Source organism: Phaenicophaeus curvirostris, chromosome 4 (genome assembly GCF_032191515.1).
Source record: "Phaenicophaeus curvirostris isolate KB17595 chromosome 4, BPBGC_Pcur_1.0, whole genome shotgun sequence".
In the NCBI taxonomy this organism is placed as follows: domain Eukaryota; kingdom Metazoa; phylum Chordata; class Aves; order Cuculiformes; family Cuculidae; genus Phaenicophaeus; species Phaenicophaeus curvirostris.
The window spans coordinates 78216278-78235318 of NC_091395.1; the positions used below are offsets into that span (position 1 = coordinate 78216278).

General features: G+C 51.5%; 1 protein-coding gene across 6 annotated transcripts in view; it reads right to left on the reverse strand.

Moving 5' to 3' along the window:
• Nucleotides 1-5839: 5839 nt before the first annotated feature.
• The window catches only part of DYSF (dysferlin), a 95682-nt gene continuing 82480 nt past the window's right edge, over nt 5840-19041 (reverse strand). For all 6 annotated transcript variants that reach the window (XM_069856599.1, XM_069856598.1, XM_069856594.1 and 3 more), the window contains 5 exons: nt 16514-16613; nt 15571-15749; nt 14500-14609; nt 14007-14154; nt 5840-7345 (listed from right to left, as the gene is read on the reverse strand). In XM_069856599.1, the coding sequence (XP_069712700.1) occupies nt 7307-7345; nt 14007-14154; nt 14500-14609; nt 15571-15749; nt 16514-16613 (576 nt within the window). In that variant the 3' untranslated portion in view covers nt 5840-7306. The remainder of the gene's footprint in view (nt 7346-14006; nt 14155-14499; nt 14610-15570; nt 15750-16513; nt 16614-19041) is intronic.

Genomic DNA, 19041 nt, shown 5'->3' on the forward strand with positions numbered 1-19041 from the left:
CCAGCCTGGTGATTCCAACACCACCCTGCCGACTGAACCATGTCCCACATCTATGTGGTTTTTGAACCCATCCAGGAATGGAGACTCCCCCACCACCCTGGGCAGCCTCTTCCAATGCTTCACCACTCTTTCAGTAAAGAAACAACTCCTAATATCCAGCCTCAGCCTCTCCTGACACAACATTGAGGCCGTTGATTTGTAGATTCAGCCTTGGGTACAACGTCTCTGTTGGTGTCAATGTATCTGGTTTCAACTACTCGGGTTTCTCATGACGCAGGCTCCTCCGCACCACAAAACAGGTCGTTTCACACGGTTTTAGACATCTGCGAGGCAGATGGACCCACATGGATGAGTTCCCTGAGCTCCAGCAGCAACCAGTGGAAAGTAGACACACTCCGATGCGGCTTTGAGGAGCCCAGTCATCATCACATGAAGGTCATCAGAGCTCTGTAGGTCACATCGTACTTGAGTATGATTCTATGAGCAGGATCATAGAAAGGTTTGGGTTGGAAAAGACCTCAGAGACCAGCCAGTTCCACCCACTGCCATGGGCAGGGACACCTCCCACTGGATCAGGTTGCTCCAAGCCCCATCCAACCTGGCCTTGAATACCTCCAGGGATGGAGCAGCCACCACTGCTCTGGGCAACCTGGGCCAGGGCCTCCCCACCTTCAGTGTGAAGAATTTCTTCCTAATGTTCTCCTGTGAGGGCAAAACACTTGGATTTGTTTGGATTTTACTTTAATTTGGTAGCAAACTTGAATTTGGTGAAACACAAACTTTCTTCAAGGGGAGTTTGGGGTCACCTGACCGCTTGTTTGGGAGGAAAAAAAGCTTAAAAATAAAAGAAGAAAAGGAAACCCATTGGAAAATGTGGAATTACTTTGTTTAGACCTTTTTGGGAACAAAAGGTTTGGATGTCCTGATGAGAAGCAAGTTCCTGCTTTGAAATTTCCTCTGAGTTATTTTAAAAACACTTTAAAAAGATTTTTTTTTAAAAAAAGTGGTTAGATTGAAAGAAAAGATTTCATTTATGGTAGAAATAATTGCGAAGAGTGGGGCTTTGTAGAATTGCTGGTGAACCGGAAAATTCATTATGTGTTGGACTTGCCTTGTTGTCCTGGTGGGGAAACACAGTCCAGGGACATAGAATCAAGGCTTGGGTTGGAAGGGACCTTGAAGTCCATCAAGTCCACCCCCTGCCGTGGGCAGGGACACCTCCCATTGGATCAGGTTGCTCCAAGCCCCCTTGAACCCCTCCAGGGATGGGGCAGCCACCACTGCTCTGGGCAACCTGGGCCAGGACCTCCCCACCCTCAATGTGAACAATTTCTTCCTAATGTCTCATCTCAATCTTCCCCTCCCCAATTTAAAGCCATTCCCCTCATCCCATCACTCCAGGCCCTTGGAAAAAGTCCCTCCCCAGCTTTCCTGGAACCCCTTTCCCTACTGGAAGCTGCTCTAAGGTCTCCCTGGAACCTTCTCTCCTCCAGGCTAAACAAATCATAGAAATCATAGAATAACCAGGTTGGAAGAGACCCACCAGATCATTGAGTCCAACCATTCCCATCAATCACTAAACCATGTCCCAACTGTCTCTACCTGTTCTTATGGCAGAGGTTCTCCAGCCCTCAAATCATCTTCGTTGCCTCCTCTGGACCTGTTCCAACAGCTCCATCTCCTTCTTCTGCTGGGGATTCCAGGTGGGTTCTCATCAGAGCGGAGCAGAGGAGGAGAATCCCTCTCCCTTGACCTGCTGGCCATGCAGCCCTTGAGCAGCTTGACTTTCTCTCTCAAGCATTGCAGCCAATGTCCTCACTGAGGTCCTCAGGGATGCTTAAGGGGAAATTCAATTCTGCATCCTCCGTGGGTGAGTTCTGAACGGTAGCGACCAGCCCAGCAGCCCCAGCTTTAGCTGGTGTGATATTAAACTCAGCATATTTCACACATATTTATGGGGCGTGCTGCAGGCTCTTGGTTTTAATTGTGGAGACGTGAGAAGGTGTAGGAGGGAACCTGAGATCTCATGGGAAGCGCACGACCTGGACTTCTCTGCTCAAGCTCCCAGTAATGAAGTGAATACAGACAGTGTATGAAGATAAAGAGGACCAGGTCCATTCACACCTCTGGAGAACTTTCCATATGAGGCCAGGCTGAGAGAGCAGCTTCCAGTAGGGAAAGGGGCTCCAGGAGAGCTGGGGAGGGGCTCTGGATCAGGGAGGGCAGGGACAGGATGAGGGGAATGGTTTTGCACTGTAAGAAGGGAGATTGAGATGAGATCTTAGGGAGAAATGTTCTCCTGTGAGGGTGGGGAGGTCCTGGCCCTGGTTGCCCAGAGAAGCTGTGGCTGCCCCATCCCTGGAGGGGTTGAAGGCCAGGTTGGATGTGACTTGGAGCTCCTGATCCAGAGGGAGGTGTCCCTGCCCATGGCAGGAGGTGGAATTGGATGAGCTTTCAGGTCTCTTCCAACCCAACCCATTCTGTGATTCATTCCATGACTCAAATAAAGAATGTCCCAGCGCCGTCAGCCCCAGCCACTTAAACCACTTTGTGGTGGTTTTCAGGCTGGACGTATCTGATAAGTCCGGCTTTGTTAGAAGAAGGCAAGCACATGGTTAAGTTTGCTTTTATCCGATCTCCTTGCATGCTTGGATCCAGGTTTACGTGAAGACCATCCATGGTTAGCAGAATCTCTTTCCTTTGGAGACAGCAATGAGCATCCTGGGGCCACTGAAAACAAGTCTGACAGCTGGAGCTGCTGAGCAGCTAAAAAGCAGCTCCCGTTGCAGCAGGTGAACCCAGCAGGAGCCAAGGGCTTTGAAGATCACAACATCACACGGAGGATTGTCCAACATGGACGATGACACCAGCCGTCTCCATTGCCCATGAGATTTGTGTTTTCTGATGTTTCTTTAAAAATTCGGTGCTGGAGTTGAGGGAAACGTCAAAATAGCAGTTTTCACATGAAAATATATGTATTTTTAGGGTGTTTTTTTTTTTCACTTGTAGTGTAAATCTTGGAATTTCAAAGCCCTGATTACTCAGACGGTGAGGAAAGGCGAGGTGGGGAGCAGCTTTTATATTATTATTTCTATTTTCTCTTTCCAGATTGCACAAGTTCTAGAAAAAGGGAGGGTTTTGAGGGCCCAGACTCCAGTCGTTCTCAGTCCCTGGAGTAACAAAGACGGGATGGGCAGCACTGGGCTACGCTGAGGGGATCTCCACCAGCCCTGGGCTTGGTGGCATCACGCTGGGCTTCCAGCACTGAAGAGGTAGACTACAAAACCACAGCGATGACCTTCCTGTAGAGTCACCGAGCAGCTCCAAGTCCCTGGAGGGATCCATCCCACCACTGAGACCTCTCTTCAGCTGCAGTGATTCATCCTGACAGGTGCCAACTCTTCTCTGTTGAGGAGGACAATCAATTCAGGCTTTGTTTTCCATCTACATTGCAAGCAGATGACTCTTCCCACTGTGTTTTCCTTGGCAAACAACAATCATAAATCTCTTGCTTGTTCAGGTTTTATTTTTTCCCCCATGTTTCCATCTCCACCAACTCCTATTTGTCTTTATTTGCTTCAGACAGAAGCGCAACCTCGAGTCTGCTCCAAAGGACACAAAAAAGGGGGATAAAGAAGCTTCTGCCTCCTCCACGGTGCCACAATTCCATGATTTTCATAAACATGGACTTATGCTGCTTCCAGAGAAAACCACCAGAAGGTCCCAGTGTCAGGAGGTAGGAGAAGAGATGAATTTCTTTCACACGTGATCTGAGAAGAAGGATGAATAGGAAAAGCGAGGCTGGCTTTGCGAAAGCTGGGGCCTCTCGAACACGCAAGGCTGTGATTGTCCACTTTGATGAGGTCTGGATGCAAATTGAGGGCAAACCACAAGTGAAAAAGGAGCAGAGGGTGGAGGAGGGAGAGGGGAAAGACCAAAGAGAAGGGGAAAACGAAGAGTAGGTCTGTCCTGGCTTGGAAAAGCACTTCTGTTGTCATCAACCAATTGGACCTGTGACTTGAAGGTGCCTCCACTCACACGGCCTGGTGTGCATCGCAGCTCATCCCTCAGACCAAACTCAACCTGGTTGCAAGCCCACAAGCCCCTCAACCTGCACCACCTCCTTCCCCTCAAACCGCTTCATTGCAAGCCACGTGCCTATCAACCCGTATCCCCAAGTCTACAGGCTTTTTGAGCACCTCCAAGAATCGTGGCTCATGGCTCCACTTGGCTCCTGGGATCACAGAATCACCAGGTTGGAAAAGACCCCGAGGATCATCAAGTCCAACCATTTCCATCAATCACTAACCCATGTCCCTCAGCACCTCGTCCACCCGGCCCTTAAACCCCTCCAGGGAAGGGGACTCAACCCCCTCCCTGGGCAGCCTCGGACAGGGACCAATCACCCTTGCCAGGAAAAATTTTTTCCTAATGTCCAGCCTGACTCTCCCCTGGTGGAGCTTGAGGCCATTCCCTCTCGTCCTGTCCCCTGTCCCTTGGGAGAAGAGCCCAGCTCCCTCCTCTCCACAACCTCCTCTCAGGGAGTTGCAGAGAGCAAGGAGGTCTCCCCTCAGCCTCCTCTTCTCCAGGATAAACCCCCCCAGCTCTCTCAGCCGCTCCTCTTCTTCTCCAGACCCCTCCCCAGCTTCATTGCTCTTCTCTGGACTCGCTCCAGAGCCTCAACATCCTTCTTGTGGGGAGGGCCCAGAACTGACCCCAGGATTCGAGGAGCGGTCTCCCCAGGGCCGAGTCCAGAGGGAGAAGAACCTCCCCGGCCCTGCTGGCCACGCCGGGTCTGATCCAAGCCAAGATGCCATTGGTCTTCTTGGCCCCCTGGGCCCCTGCTGGCTCCTGTTCAACCAACACCCCCAGGTCTTTCTCCTAGTCTGGAGCTGCTCAGGGTTGTTGTGCCCCAAGTGCAGGACCCGGCATTTGGCCTTGTTAAACCTCCTGCCACAGGTCTCAGCCCATGGATCCAGCCTGTTCAGATCCCTTTGGAGCCTCCTTGCCCTCCAGCAGATTCAGTTTCCACCAAGCTTAGTGTCATCCGCAAACGTACTTAGGGTGCATTCGATCCCCTCATCCAGATCTTTGATAAAGACATTGAACAGGGCTGGACCCAGCCCTGAGCCCTGGGGACACCACTTGTCACTGGCCTCCAGCTGGAGTTAACTCCATCTCCCACCACTCTCTGGGCCCTCCAGCCAACCAGTTTTCCACCCAGGAGATCAGCCCACAGATCAGGTCACAGATCAGCCCTCCGCATTGGCATACGTGGTCTCCAACCTCATGGGACAAGGTCTGTGGTTTCCACATAAAGCCTGCATGGTGTCATGGATCAGAGGAGTGTGTGGGTCACTCCACAGTCCTGCAATAGAATCATAGCATCATAGAATCATAGAATCATAGAATCACCAGGTTGGAAGAGACCCACTGGATCATCAAGTCCAACTGTTCCCACACCTCAGGTGGAAAAGGCAACCAGCCAAGGTACGAGTGGCTGCATTACCCAGGAGCGATTCATAGAACCATTTGGTTGGGAATGACCTTTGAGATCATCAAGTCCAACCATACCTGTCACCACTAAAGCACACCCCTGAGCACCTCATCTACGCATCTTGGAAACGCGTCCGAGGATGATGACTCCACCGCTTCCTTAGGCAATCAAGGAAGTTGCGCTGTCCTCTCCTTCCCATACTTATTGAGAAGCATCGCACCTTCTGCAACATCTCAGAGAGGTGAAAACCCACCAACACAACCACCACCGCTTCCCCGTCCTGTTCCCCAAAGAGGGAAGGGGCTGTAGTTGCGTCAACGCAATAAAACACACCAGGGAGCAGAAGGTTTCAGAGCGTTTCATTTGTAATCACAGTGCGTTTTGCGTCGTTGTAGATAAGGCAGAGCCAGGAGATACAAACATCTTGCAGCCACCCCAATCCCCTGGGAGACACTGGAGATATTTCTGTAGGTCCTACCTCCTGGCTGGCTTTGGTGGAGAGATATAACCAAGCTACAGAGGGTCCACAGTCAGGAAGAGAGATGGAAGGGGCTGTTGAAGCAGCAAATGTGATGGAGTTGGTGTCTTCTGATCTGCTTTCACCCACCACAGTCCCACAGAGGCTTCTTGGCATCAAAACTGGTCCTGCAATCCAGACTTGGAGCATGAAGGATTGCATACAGGGATGTGACCTTTGCCTTGTTCTTAACAGCTGGATGACACTGAATCCTGCTCTCCCACCACTCGTGACCTCTTCTGGTTTGTCAGGGAATCATGGAATCATGAAATCTTTGGAAAGGTTGGAAAAGATTAAGTCCAACCATCAGCCCAACCCCACCGTGCCTACGACACCATGTCCCAAAGTGCCACATCTACATGGTTTTTGAAGCCCTCCAGGGATGGGGACTCCACCATTGCCCTGGGCAGCCTCTTCCAATGCTTCACCACTCTTTCAGGAAAGAAATTGTTCCTAATGTCCAAACTAACCCTCCCCTGGTGCAATTTGAAGCCATTTCTTCTCATCCTGCAGGAGAGGAGAAAAGCAAAGTCCATCGACACAACTTTGCCCCTGGGATTATTCTCAGGATAGGGCTCAGCCCAACTCTGCTTTCTGCCACCGGTTTGGTAGGGAGGAAGGTGGGATGGTGGAGGTGAAAGAGCAGCTCAGAGGGACAAGAAGCTCTGAAAGACACAAGCCAGACCCTGCAGGCCCTCCTGAGCTCAAAATTCATCAGGAGGTTTGGTTTAGTGATTGCCACCAGCCCTTGCTTAAGCTTGCAGCTCTGTTCCTAAGAGGTTTCCAAGAGGTCCCATCCCTCTTTGGAAACGCTCTCAACCCAGGGTTTCGGGTTGTGCAGTGGGTTTTATACACCCATAAATCACACAATATACGTCGCACAGCAAAGGGAAAACAGAGGCTTGCTAAGAGTGCGAGGAGAAGCGTGCTCAGAACCTGAGAGATTTTTAGGTCGCGTGTGCTGCAGCGTCACAGGCTACATAAGAAAAGGTCCTTCTGTCCCTCACCCTCTTCAGTTTTGAACTGGGATTCCAGCTTTACAAATCAGAGTAGCTTAACCCCAACAAAAAAAAAAAAGAAGACGACAGACAAAGACGTATCAGAAGAAATAGTTCCAAACAGGTTGTTTTTTTTTTACGTGCTGCTTCCAAGGCGAATGGGATCAGCCAATGTCTTGAGAGAGGTTGTCCCTTCAGCAGCTCCATCTCCTGATGCAATCCAGCCAGAGCCACAGCTTCTTTCCAAGCTCCCCGGGCTGACACAGGACCTTCCAGGTGTTTTCAAGCGCAGCTTCAGTTGAAAGGTTTCACCAGTTTCATAGCAGCGTAGTTCTAGAGGGGTGGAAACACAAGGGAAAGAAAAAATGGTTTGAAGCAGGTAGAGCAAGGTCAAAGCAATTAGTGGACATGGCACAGAACGGGAAACAGGGCTGTATTCCGAGCAGGCAATGGTCAAAGTCCCAGCCCCACCTCAAGAGACAGGTAAACAAAAGGTCCATCCCTCCTGGGTGGATATGGAGTTGTTGGGATGGGTCCAGAGGAGGTCATAGAATCATAGAATCATAGAATAACCAGGTTGGAAGAGACCCACCGGATCATCGAGTCCAACCATTCCTATCAAACACTAAACCATGCCCCTTAGCACCTCGTCAAAGGTCATGGAGATGATCTGAGGGCTGGAGCACCTCCAGGTGAAGGGACCTCAAAGCCCAGCCAGTTCCAACCCCTGCCATGGGCAGGGACACCTCCCACTGGATCCAGTTGCTCCAAGCCCCATCCAACCTGGCCTTGAACACCTCCAGGGATGGGGCAGCCACCACTGCTCTGGGCAACACGGGCCAGGGCCTCACCAGAGAACATTTCTCGGTAAGATCTCATCTCAATCTCCCCTCTTCAATCTCAAAACCATTCCCCTTGTCCTGTCGCTGCACTCTCTGACCGAGAGCCCCTCCCCAGCTCTCCTGGAGCCCCTTTCAGCACTGGAAGCTGCTCTAAGGTCTCCCTGCAGCCTTCTCTTCTCCTGAACAACCCCAGCTCTCCCAGCCTGGCCTCATATGGGAGGTTCTCCAGCCCTTGCATCATCTCCATGGCCTCCTCTAGACTCGATCCAACACATCCGTGTCCTGTGCTGAGGACTCCAGAGCTGGATGCTGTAGACAGGTTGAGGTCTCACTCTAACCAAGTCCATCAAAGTCAATGGACCTTAACAAAAAGCCCCATAGTGGGTCAGAAATGAGCTCTGCTGGGTGGAAATGTGGGGTGGAAGAGCACCTCTTGTAGAAGGACGTTCAATCTCAGTATGTGGACGACTCCAGCAACGATGAATTTACCACAACCCTTGGCAAACTCTCTGAATGCTTCATTACCCTCCATCTCAAAAATTAGCATCCTATTTCCACTGGAACAGTTCCTCCAACGTCAACATCCAGCTACTGGATCTCATTATACTTGCGTCTCTCGTTGAAGGAGCCTTCTGATGTCAAGTTCTAAACTAACGACCAGCGAAGGTAATGATGTAGGAAATAGGCAGGGAATGCTGTTCCCAGAGTCCTAGCTCATACGGAGCAGAATGACAACTACTCCACGAAGAAAGCGACGGTGAGTAACCTGACACCAAGGCTGAGTGGAATACCCTGAGTCCCAAAAATGAAGAACCTCAGAATATCACATTTTCAACATCATTTTTTTTCCATTTTTGTAAAACCAGATGACTTTTTTTTTTTTTTATGGAAACTCACAATACCGTGCAGTTTTCCAAGAGGTTTTGCAGTTGGAAACGGCCTCTCAGCCACTCAAACGTGTTGCTCTGTGAAGAGCTGCGCTAACAATGACTGATTTCTTATGGACTTGTGCCTGCATTTCTCAGGCTGGAGCGCTCCCGCCTCCCCCCGGGGCCTGACCAGAGAATCAGAGAATGGCTTCATTGGAAAAGACCTTTGAGACTGAGTCCAACCATTCCTGTCCATTACTAATCCAGATCCCTGAGCACCTCATCTACTCAGCTTCTAAATGCCTCCAGGGATAGGGACTCCACCACCTCTCTGGGCAGCCTCTGCCAGGGCCTCAGAACCCTTTCCATGAAGAAATGTTTTCTGATGTCCAATCTGAACCTGCCCTGGTGCAGTTTGAGGTCATTTCCTCTCATCCTATTCCCTGTCACTGGGAAGAAAAGACCAACACCCACTTCAATCCAACCTCCTTTCCAGGACCTGAGGACAGAGATGAGGTCTCCTCTCAGCCTCCACATCTCCAAGGCTTAACAACCCCAGGGCCTTCAGCCGTTCCCAGAACCCCTGGCCTCCAGACCCTTCCCAGCTCCGTTTCCTTCTCCAGACTCGCTTCAGTCCCTCAATGTCCTTCTAGGAGTGGGAGACCAAAGACTGAACCCAGGATTCAAGGTGTGACCTCACGAGCACATGGGCAATAGGAATGAATAAAAAAAGATCCCATTTTTTACACCATGAGCCGCTGAAAATGCCCTGGGCTTGTTTTCAGGAGACCTAATGGGACATCCTTGAGGTTTCCAAACCACCACCCACCCCTTTTCCCAGGATGAGAGGTGCAGGACACACACAAACCTCTCTGTGTGCAGCATGGGACCTCCCAGCTGCAGGCGTAGCAGCAAATTAGTGCAGGCTGGAGGATGACATGATGGAGGAGAAGGGCTTGGGGAGCTGGGGGAGGAGAAGCTCAACAGGAGACACATCATGAGCTCACAGCCCAGAAACCCCCCGTGTCCTGGGCTGCATCCAGAGCCGCGTGGCCACCAGGGCCAGGGAGGGGATCCTGCCCCTCTGCTCCGCTCTGGGAGACCCACCTGGAGTCCTGGGTCCAGCTCTGGAGTCCTCAGCACAGGACAAGGAGTTGTTGGAGTGAGTCCAGAGGAGGCCACAGAGATGATGTGAGGGCTGGAGAACCTCCCATAGGAGACCAGGCTGAGAGAGTTGAGGTTGTTCAGCCTGGAGAAGGCTCCAAGGAGACCTTAGAGCAGCTTCCAGTAGGGAAAGGGGCTCCAGAAAAGCTGGGAGGGACTTTTTCCATGGGCCTGGAGTGACAGGATGAGGGGAATGGCTTTAAACTGGAAGGGGAAAGATTTAGATTGGACATTAGGAAGAAATTCTTCACACTGTGAGGGTGGGGAGGCCCTGGAACAGGTTGGATGGAGCAGTGGTGGCTGCCCCATCCCTGGAGGGGTTCGAGGCCAGGTTGGATGGGGCTTGGAGCTCCTGATCCAGTGGGAGGTGTCCCTGCCCATGGCAGGGGTGGAACTGGCTGGGCTTTGAAGTCCCTTCCAACCCAAGCCATTCCATGATTCTGCGATAAGGTTATTTATACAGCAGCAAAGTTCTTATTTTAAGCAGGACCTGATGTGCTCCTGGCTCACAAGTCAGAACAGAAGTGAGGAGGGATCGGTTTTCCACTCGTTTAATCAGGGAGGTAACGGTGAGCCCTGCCAAAGGTCAGGATGCCAGGGGCATCCTTCAGAGCAAACCACCACCAGCACGACTGCCAGCTCCAGGGCCTGATGAAATGGGAAAGGAATGAAGTCTCCGAGCAGATACAGACCCAGTGACCTCAAAAATCTAAGGGAAGGCGGCCAAATGCATAAAGGCCAGAAAATACCCCATGAAACATGGCCTTACTGCTTCAAAATGTGACTAAAAATTGACCTGACCAAACCGAAATCAAATATAAAAACACTGAGCTGGAAAGCAGGGAAAAATCCCAAGGACTAATGAGTGAAAATCAATATTTATGGTTTGTGAATTCTTTCTTCTCGCAGCCATGTTTTTCTACGATACCACTGGCACGAAGGCAAAGCCGCTCGCGGCACCGGGGAAACACTGGGTTCTTAGAATGATAGGATCATGGAATGGATTGGGATGGAAGGAACCTTAAGATCATCCAGCTCCACCCCCTGCCATGGGCAGGGACACCTCCCACTGGATCAGGTTGCTCCAAGCCCCATCCAACCTGGCCTTGAACCCCTCCAGGGATGGGGCAGCCACCCCTGCTCTGGGCAGCCTGAGCCAGGGCCTCCCCATCCCCACAGGAGAACATCTAAGATCTCATCTCAAACTCATCCTGACCCTGCATTCCCTGATCAAGAGACCCTCCCCAGCTCTCCTGGAGCCTCTTTCCATACTGGAAGCTGCTCTAGAGGCCTCTCCACAGCCTTCTCTTCCCCAGGCTGAACCACCTCCACCCTCAGCCTGTCTTTCTGGGTCAAAGAGGCTTGGGTTCTGCTCCTGGTCATAAAGGGGAGTCTCCATGGTTGCTCCAAGCAGCAGGATCAGGCAGTGCAGCAGCAATCACCACCATCCAATGATTTCCTCCTTCATATTTAGCACCTCCAGAATGGTTTCTCCAGCAGGAGAAGGACCCCAGCCCTTCCCATGGATACGAGGATGGGAAGAGCTTCTCCCAAGTGATAGGGGGCAGGACGAGAGGGAATGGCCTCAAGCTCCACCAGGGGAGGGTCAGGATGGACAGCAGGAAAAAATTTTTCATGGAAAGTGTGATTGGTCCCTGTCCGAGGCTGCCCAGGGAGGGGGTTGAGTCCCCTTCCCTGGAGGGGTTTAAGGGACGGGTGGACGAGGAGCTGAGGGACATGGGTTAGTGATTGATGGGAATGGTTGGACTCCATGATCCAATGGGTCCTTTCCAACCTGGTGATTCTCTGATTCTATGACTCCTTTTTCTCTTTTCCCAACAGGAACAACTGAGCACACATGGCTTCAAATCATCTGAAAGCTGTTACGACGGCGAGGAGAAATTCCACACCTCGCTGTCCGGTCATGAGTGCACGAAACCATCTGCAAAACCAGCCTCGTTCTCCAACGTGAAGTTCGAAATGAAACCAAGGAATTCTTCTCTTAATAAGAAAAAATGAGATACAAGGAGCAGGATTTGTTACGTGCTGGAAAGGGAGAGGGGGGTCATTACTCTTATCAGCCTGGGAGGAGGGGAACCAGCATCCAAGAGCCAGCGTGAATTATTCCAGCGCTTCAGAAACAGAGGAGGATCCAAAACTCCAACCTGAGCCAAACTCGGAGGCCAGGGCTTCCTTATTAATTGACTCTCTTTTGCCAGTGAGACAAGAAAAGGCCACAGTCTTGATGAATGAGGTGAAAACCCTTCCTCCTCGTTTCAGACACTGGTAACAGCCTCCAAGCTTTGATAAAAAGAGATGAGGCAGACAGACACCTCATGATGACATGAGACCTCATCTGGAGTATTGTTTCCAGTTCTGGAATCCCCAGAAGGAGATGGAGCTGTTGGAACAGGTCCTGAGGTGGCTACAAAGATGATGTGAGGGCTGGAGAACCTCCCATATGAGGACAGCCTGAGAGAGTTGGGGTTGCTCAGCCTGGAGAAGGCTCTGAGGAGACCTTATAGCAACCTTCCAGTACCTGAAGGGGCTACAAGAAAGCTGGGGTGTCCAAGGCCAGGTTGGATGGGCCTTGGGCAGCCTGGTCTAGTGGGAAGTGTCCCTGCCCATGGCAAGGGGTGGAACTGGATGATCTTTGAGGTCCCTTCCAGCCCAAACCATCTCATGATTTTATGATAAGCTCCCCCGCATCTTTAAAAAGTACAGACCAGCATGTCTTCTGCCACTGCTCAGCCCCACAGCCTGCCTGCATCGTTAATTAGGCTGCATGTTCATCAGGGTTTTAATAGAATCAGAGAATCATGGAATGATTAAGGGTGGAAAAGTCCTCTCAGTTCATTAAGTCACTGATGACCCATTCTGGTTTGTCAAGGAATCATAGAACCACGGAATCATTAAGGTTAGACAAGTCACAGAATCATGGAATCCACCTCAAAGCCCAGCCAGTCCCACCCCTGCCATGGGCAGGGACACCTACCACTGGATCAGGGGCTCCAAGCCCCATCCAACCTGGCCTTGAACCCCTCCAGGGATGGGGCAGCCACCACTGCTCTGGGCAGCCTGGGCCAGGGCCTCCTCACCCTCACAGGAGAACATTTCTCCCTAAGATCTCACTGCAGTCTTCCCTCTTGCAGCTCAAAACTTTTCCCCTCGTCCTGTCCCCACACTCCCTGATCCAGAGCCCCTCCCCAGCTTTCCTGGAGCCCCTTTCCCTGCTGGAAGCTGCTCTAAGGTCTCCCCACAGTCTTCTCTTCTCCAAGCTCAACAACCTCAACTCTCTCAGCCTGGCATCAGACAAGAAATGCTCCAGCTCTTGGATCATCTCCATGGCCTCCTCTGGACTCACTCTAACAGCTCCATGTTCTTCTTATCTTGAGGACTCCACAGCTGGACCCAGGACTCCAGGTGGGTCTCCCAGAGCGGAGCAGAGGTGCAGGATCCCCTCCCTGGCCCTGGTGGCCACGCGGCTCTGGATGCAGCCCAGGACACGGGGGGTTCCTGGGCTGCGAGTGCACGTTGCCAGCTCACATCAAGCTTCTCATCAATCCGTATCCTATAAGATCATCCAGCCACCCCACCGCGCCTGTTAATCCATGTCCCAAAGTGCCAAATATCTACATGGGTTTTGAACCCCTCCAGGGACTGGGACTCCACCACAACCCTGGGCAGCCTCTTCCAGTGCTTCACCACTCTTTCAGTAAAGACATTGTCCTTAATACCCAATGCAACCCTCCCCTGTCACGACTTGAGGCCATTTCCTCTCATCCTATCACTTGTTCCTTAGGAGAAGAGTCCCACCAGCCCTACACCACCTCCAACATCAGCTGCTCAACCACTTTGAAGACAATCAATGAACCTCAGACATGGATTGAAACACGAGCGCAAAGATCTGAGCAGTTCGTGGTGAGTCTGCAGCAGAGACCAGAAGTACAGACTCCCTTTTGGTCCCACCATGGTCCACCAGGTTGTGCCTCAGCGACCAACATGGGTCTTTGGAGCCACATGCACTGTGACCATCTCTGTCACCAAAGAGCCTGGAGATCTGGGGAAACAGCTGAGACCTTGGTCAGCCCCCCCTGTCCTCTCCCACATCCCTCATACCGGGAAGGCGTAGATGAAGATTCCCAGGAAGAGCAGCAAAATGAAGAGCACGATGGCCAGGACAACCACCCACTTGTACCGCCGCCACAGGATGTACTTCATGGTCTTGTATGGAGAAGTGAACCACAGGAAGGAGGTCTCGGGGCGCCTGGAGCCAAACAAAGTTGAGGTGACTTCTGAGTTTCATGGTAGCTTCACCCTCCTGGATCCCCAGCCTCATGAGAACACCCTGCTCTAGCAAGCTGGTAGCTCACCCTGCAAACCCACATCCCCCTAGGTAGACCATGTCCTCCTTGGTGGTTCCTACCAGCCTCCCAGCCACCCTGGATTGTCCCAGCTCATACGATGGGAGCATGAGAACTTCAGACACGGAGACGACATGGAGTAAGCCGATTGTAGACAGCAAGACCTCAGCCTGGGAACCCAGATTTTCTATTTGCTCCTTGAGAACTCAGCCCCCCAGGGGTTACTTTTCCATTCAAGATGCTCTTACTTGGGGTCCTCCAGCTTGGGGTTCATATTTGGCTCATCCCGACCAATGCCAGCTGGCCGCTCTTCGTGCTCTTGTTCTGCCACTATTTCCAAGGTCATTTCCAACTTGCCCTGTGGGGGAAGAAGGTGACAAATGAATGTGTGGAGCAAAATTGTGATTGGGGATGGAAAAAGTATCTTGAGCTTAACCCAACCACTGGCAACAAGGACCATGAGGAGCCCAGTGAGGGTGGATTCCATACAGGCACTTCACCCACATCTGTCAGCAGATACCTCAGGACCTCACAAATGTCACCAACACCCAAGTGAAGGCAACTGGCTTGAGGTTCTTTTGTTGAAGGACTTCATCCACCGCCTTGACTCAATTACCGTACTGAACGGTCACCAAAGACTTGAAGAGGAGCCCAGGCAGTTACATTTAAACACATGGTCTGGAATGGATGATCTTGAAGTTCTGGGCCACTCACCTCAAGAAGGATGTTGAGGCTCTGGAGCGAGTCCAGAGAAGAGCAACGAAGCTGGGGAGGGGGCTGGAGAAGAGGAGGAGTGGCTGAGAGAGCTGGGGGGGTTTATCCTGGAGAAGAGGAGGCTGAGGGGAGACCTCATTGCTCTCTGCAACTCCCTGAGAGGAGGTTGTGGAGAGGAGGGAGCTGGGCTCTTCTCCCAAGGGACAGGGGACAGGACGAGAGGGAATGGCCTCAAGCTCCACCAGGGGAGGGTCAGGATGGACAGCAGGAAAAAATTCTTCATGGAAAGGGTGATTGGTCCCTGTCCGAGGCTGCCCAGGGAGGGGGTTGAGTCCCCTTCCCTGGAGGGGTTTAAGGGCCGGGTGGACGAGGTGCTGAGGGACATGGGTTAGTGATTGATGGAAATGGTTGGACTTGATGATCCTGGGGGTCTTTTCCAACCTGGTGATTCTGTGATTCTATGATCCTCTCCAGCTCAAACCATTCTATGATTCTATACCAGTCTGATGGCTGAACCTTTGCCCTGGCGCTTGTCACAACACAACCACATTATGAACACGCTTTGAGTGAGAACCCCAAGAGAAGACATGAAGAGGACATCTTACCGCCAAGATCTTCTTCTGATCCTGCTCAGCAACACAGGGCCACCACCCCTTGACAGTTTTCTGCTCAAAGAGCGACACAAAGCGACTCGAAGCCAAGGTCTCATCTACTAGCTCTAAGGAGCATTTCTCAGCAGTCTTGGCAGGTTTGGGCATCCTGTTGAGATCCATCTGAATGGAGCCTGAAAGAAGGAACATTACTTGGAAGGCATCTTGGTGTAACAGGTCCAACAACCAAGCTGGGGAAGGGTCTGGAGCACAGAGGATTTGTGGAGCAGTTGAAGGACCTGGGGTTGTTTATCCTGGATAAGAAGAGGCTGAGGGGAGACCTTATCACTGTCTACAACTGCCTGAAAGGAGGTTGGAGTGAGATGGGTGTTGTTCTCTTCAACCAAGTAACAAGTGATTGAACAAGAGGAAATGGCCTCAAGTTGTGCCAGGGGAGGTTTAGATTGGATATTAGGAAAAATTCCTTCACTGAAAGGGTTGTCAAGCACTGGGAGAGCCTTCCCAGAGAGGTGGTGGAGTCATCCACCCTAGAGGTGTTCAAAAAACCTGAAGATGTGGTGCACAGGGAGCTTAGGGCCACGGTTTAGTGGTGCAGTTGGGGTTGGGGCCTCCACAACTTCCCCGGGCAATCTGTGCCAGCACAGACTCAGCTGAGCCATGGAGAACTGGGGCCTTTCTGGAAGGTGGTGGCCCTGTGGGATTGGATGATGCTTTCAGCGCTACATCAGACCAGGACCAGGCTGCTGCAGGCTGGGACTGGAAATCTGATGCCAACCACGTATGGTCAGTCCTGAACTCAGGCTGACACTGACTCCTGTTCAGTGCCTTCAACTGGTCTTGGGACATGTTCTTCACATCCTGAGAGGATTCCATAATCTTTTTCCTTCCTATTTGCATCAGCTGGAATGGAGACATAAACCTTCAGATCCCGACTTACCCAAATAGTCATCGAAAGAGAACTTGTCATTGTCCCAGATCTGGAAGATAAGCTGTGGTGGAATCTTATTTTCTGTCTTGTCCAAGCTCCAGAAGTGCTCCTAAAATCACACCGGAAAAGAAACCGAGGAAGAAATTAAAGGCTCGTTAGTAGAATTGAACAGAGCAGCCTCACAACTCTCATCTCACAGCAGTGGAAGTCCTGGAACAGAATATCCTCGGTGTGTCCTGCTCCAGTTCTGTAGGGCCAGAGCCATGTGAGGAAAACACTGGCTCTGGACAGTTCTTGGACAACGATGCTCAGTGGGAAACCCAAGATGCTTCTGGAAGTTGGGTTGGTATCAATTAGTGCCTTGATTTACTAGCATTTTAGCCAACATAGAATTATTAAGGTTGGAAAAGACCTCTAAGACTAAGTCCAACTGTACTCCCAAGCCCACTATTCCTGCTTAACCGTATCCCAAGGTAACATCTCGACATGGTTTTGGAACCTCTCCAGGGATGGGGACTCCACCGCTGCCCTGGGGAGTCTCTTCCAATGCTTGACAACCCTTTTGGTGAAGTAATTTTCCCCAGTACTCAGTCTAAACCTCTGGTGATGCAACTTGAGGCTGTTTCCTCTTGTCCTAATGCTTGTTACTTGGGAAAAGAGACCAACCCCCACCTTACTAAGAGCATTATATTCTCATGATCTAGATGAGGGTGACTCTCCAAGGTGAAGAGAGCAATGAGTGTTGAGCACCAGCACCGTCAAACATGACCTTCCTCTTAATTGATGGAAAAATTGATGGAATAGCCCTTAAATTAGCACGTATGGTGGGTAATTCAAATACACCCTTTTCCTTTAGCTGTCCCATCCCTGGAGGTGTTCAAGACCAGGATGGATGAGACTTTGAGCAACCTGATCCAGTTGGAGGTGTCCCCACCCTCACAGGAGAACATTTCTCCCTAAGATCTCATCTCAATCTTCCCTCTTTCAGCTCAGAACTGTTTCCCTCAACCTATCTCTGCACTCCCCGATCGAAAGCCCCTCCCCAGCTTCTTCCCTGGAGCCCCTTTCCCTACTGGAAGCTGCTCTAAGTCTCCCTAGAGCTTCCTCTTCTCCAGGCTGAACAACCCCAACTCTCTCAGCCTGGTCTCCTGTGGGAGGTTCTCCGACCCTCGCATCATCATCTTCTTGTCCTTCCTCCTACCAAGATCCAACAGGGATCTAACACCACTTTTGTGGTGCCTCAAGATGCCTGAAAATCCAGACCAAGAAGCCTTTGGACAGAAGAAGAGAGGCAGAGGTAGTCAAAAAGCCAAGCTCTTGTTATTTCTGGCTCCAACCAACGCTTGCAAAGAGGAGGTAGAGTCACAACCGGTGTCTTCTGACAGAGGTGCGTCCAGCGGGCAATGCCTCCTGCCACGGGGCAGCATCATAAACGGAGCAGATTTAATTAAAAGCAGGAAACTTCAGCATTATTCCTGACACCTCTGTAGCGCCATAAATTCACCGCGCTGGCTACAAGACCCTGATTCATTCTATCGTGCGATATTAAAAGGGAGAGGCGGGGGGAAAAGAAGGTGTCACGCTCCACGTGAACATAAATATTCAAGCAGGGAGAGTGCGGGCACCTAAATCCCACTGAAACCAGTTTGTTTCCCCAGTTCATAAATCATTTTAAATGAAAACTGCTAAAAAAGGGAAGAGTTTATTGCGATTCTTCCCTTCCCCAGATGTTGGTTGGGTTCTGCACGGCGGAGGGTTGTTACTCATCCAGAGGAGAAACCGTGGACCCACAGCTAAAGGAGGTGGCAGCCAGGTGACCCCACTGTGGGTTGGAAAGGTTCTTCTGGGGTCGGTGAGGGGGCAGAAGAGCCGTCCCACGTGGTGTGAACCACACCAAGACACTATGGGTTCCTTCTCATTGCCCCTTGCTGGGGGACTTCAGACACCCTCATCTACGTTCAGCTTGGGGGAGGATGAACCATGTCCTCTGGGCACCTCTTGATCGAATCATAGAATTGTCAAGGTTAAAAAAAACATCCAAGCTCATCCAGTACCAACCATGAGCCCTACACCATCGTGACTACTAAACCTATTCCTCAAGTGCCATATCTACATGGTTTTTCAACCCCTCCAGGGATGAAGATTCCACCACTGCCCTAGTCTGGGGGTGCTGGGGGAGGAGAAGCTCAACAGGAGCCACCAACGTGAGCTCACAGCCCAGAAACCCCCCGTGTCCTGGGCTGCATCCAGAGCCGCGTGGCCACCAGGGCCAGGGAGGGGATCCTGCCCCTCTGCTGCGCTCTGGGAGACCCACCTGGAGTCCTGGGTCCAGCTCTGGAGTCCTCAGCACAGGGAGGACATGGAGCTGGTGGAGCGAGGCCAGAGGAGGCCACGGAGATGATGTGAGGGCTGGAGAACCTCCCGTAGGAGGCTGAGAGAGTTGGGATTGTTCATCCTGGAGAAGAGAAGGCTCTGGGGAGAGCTTAGAGCAGCTTCCAGTAGGGAAAGTGGCTCCAGGAAAGCTGGAGACAGACTTT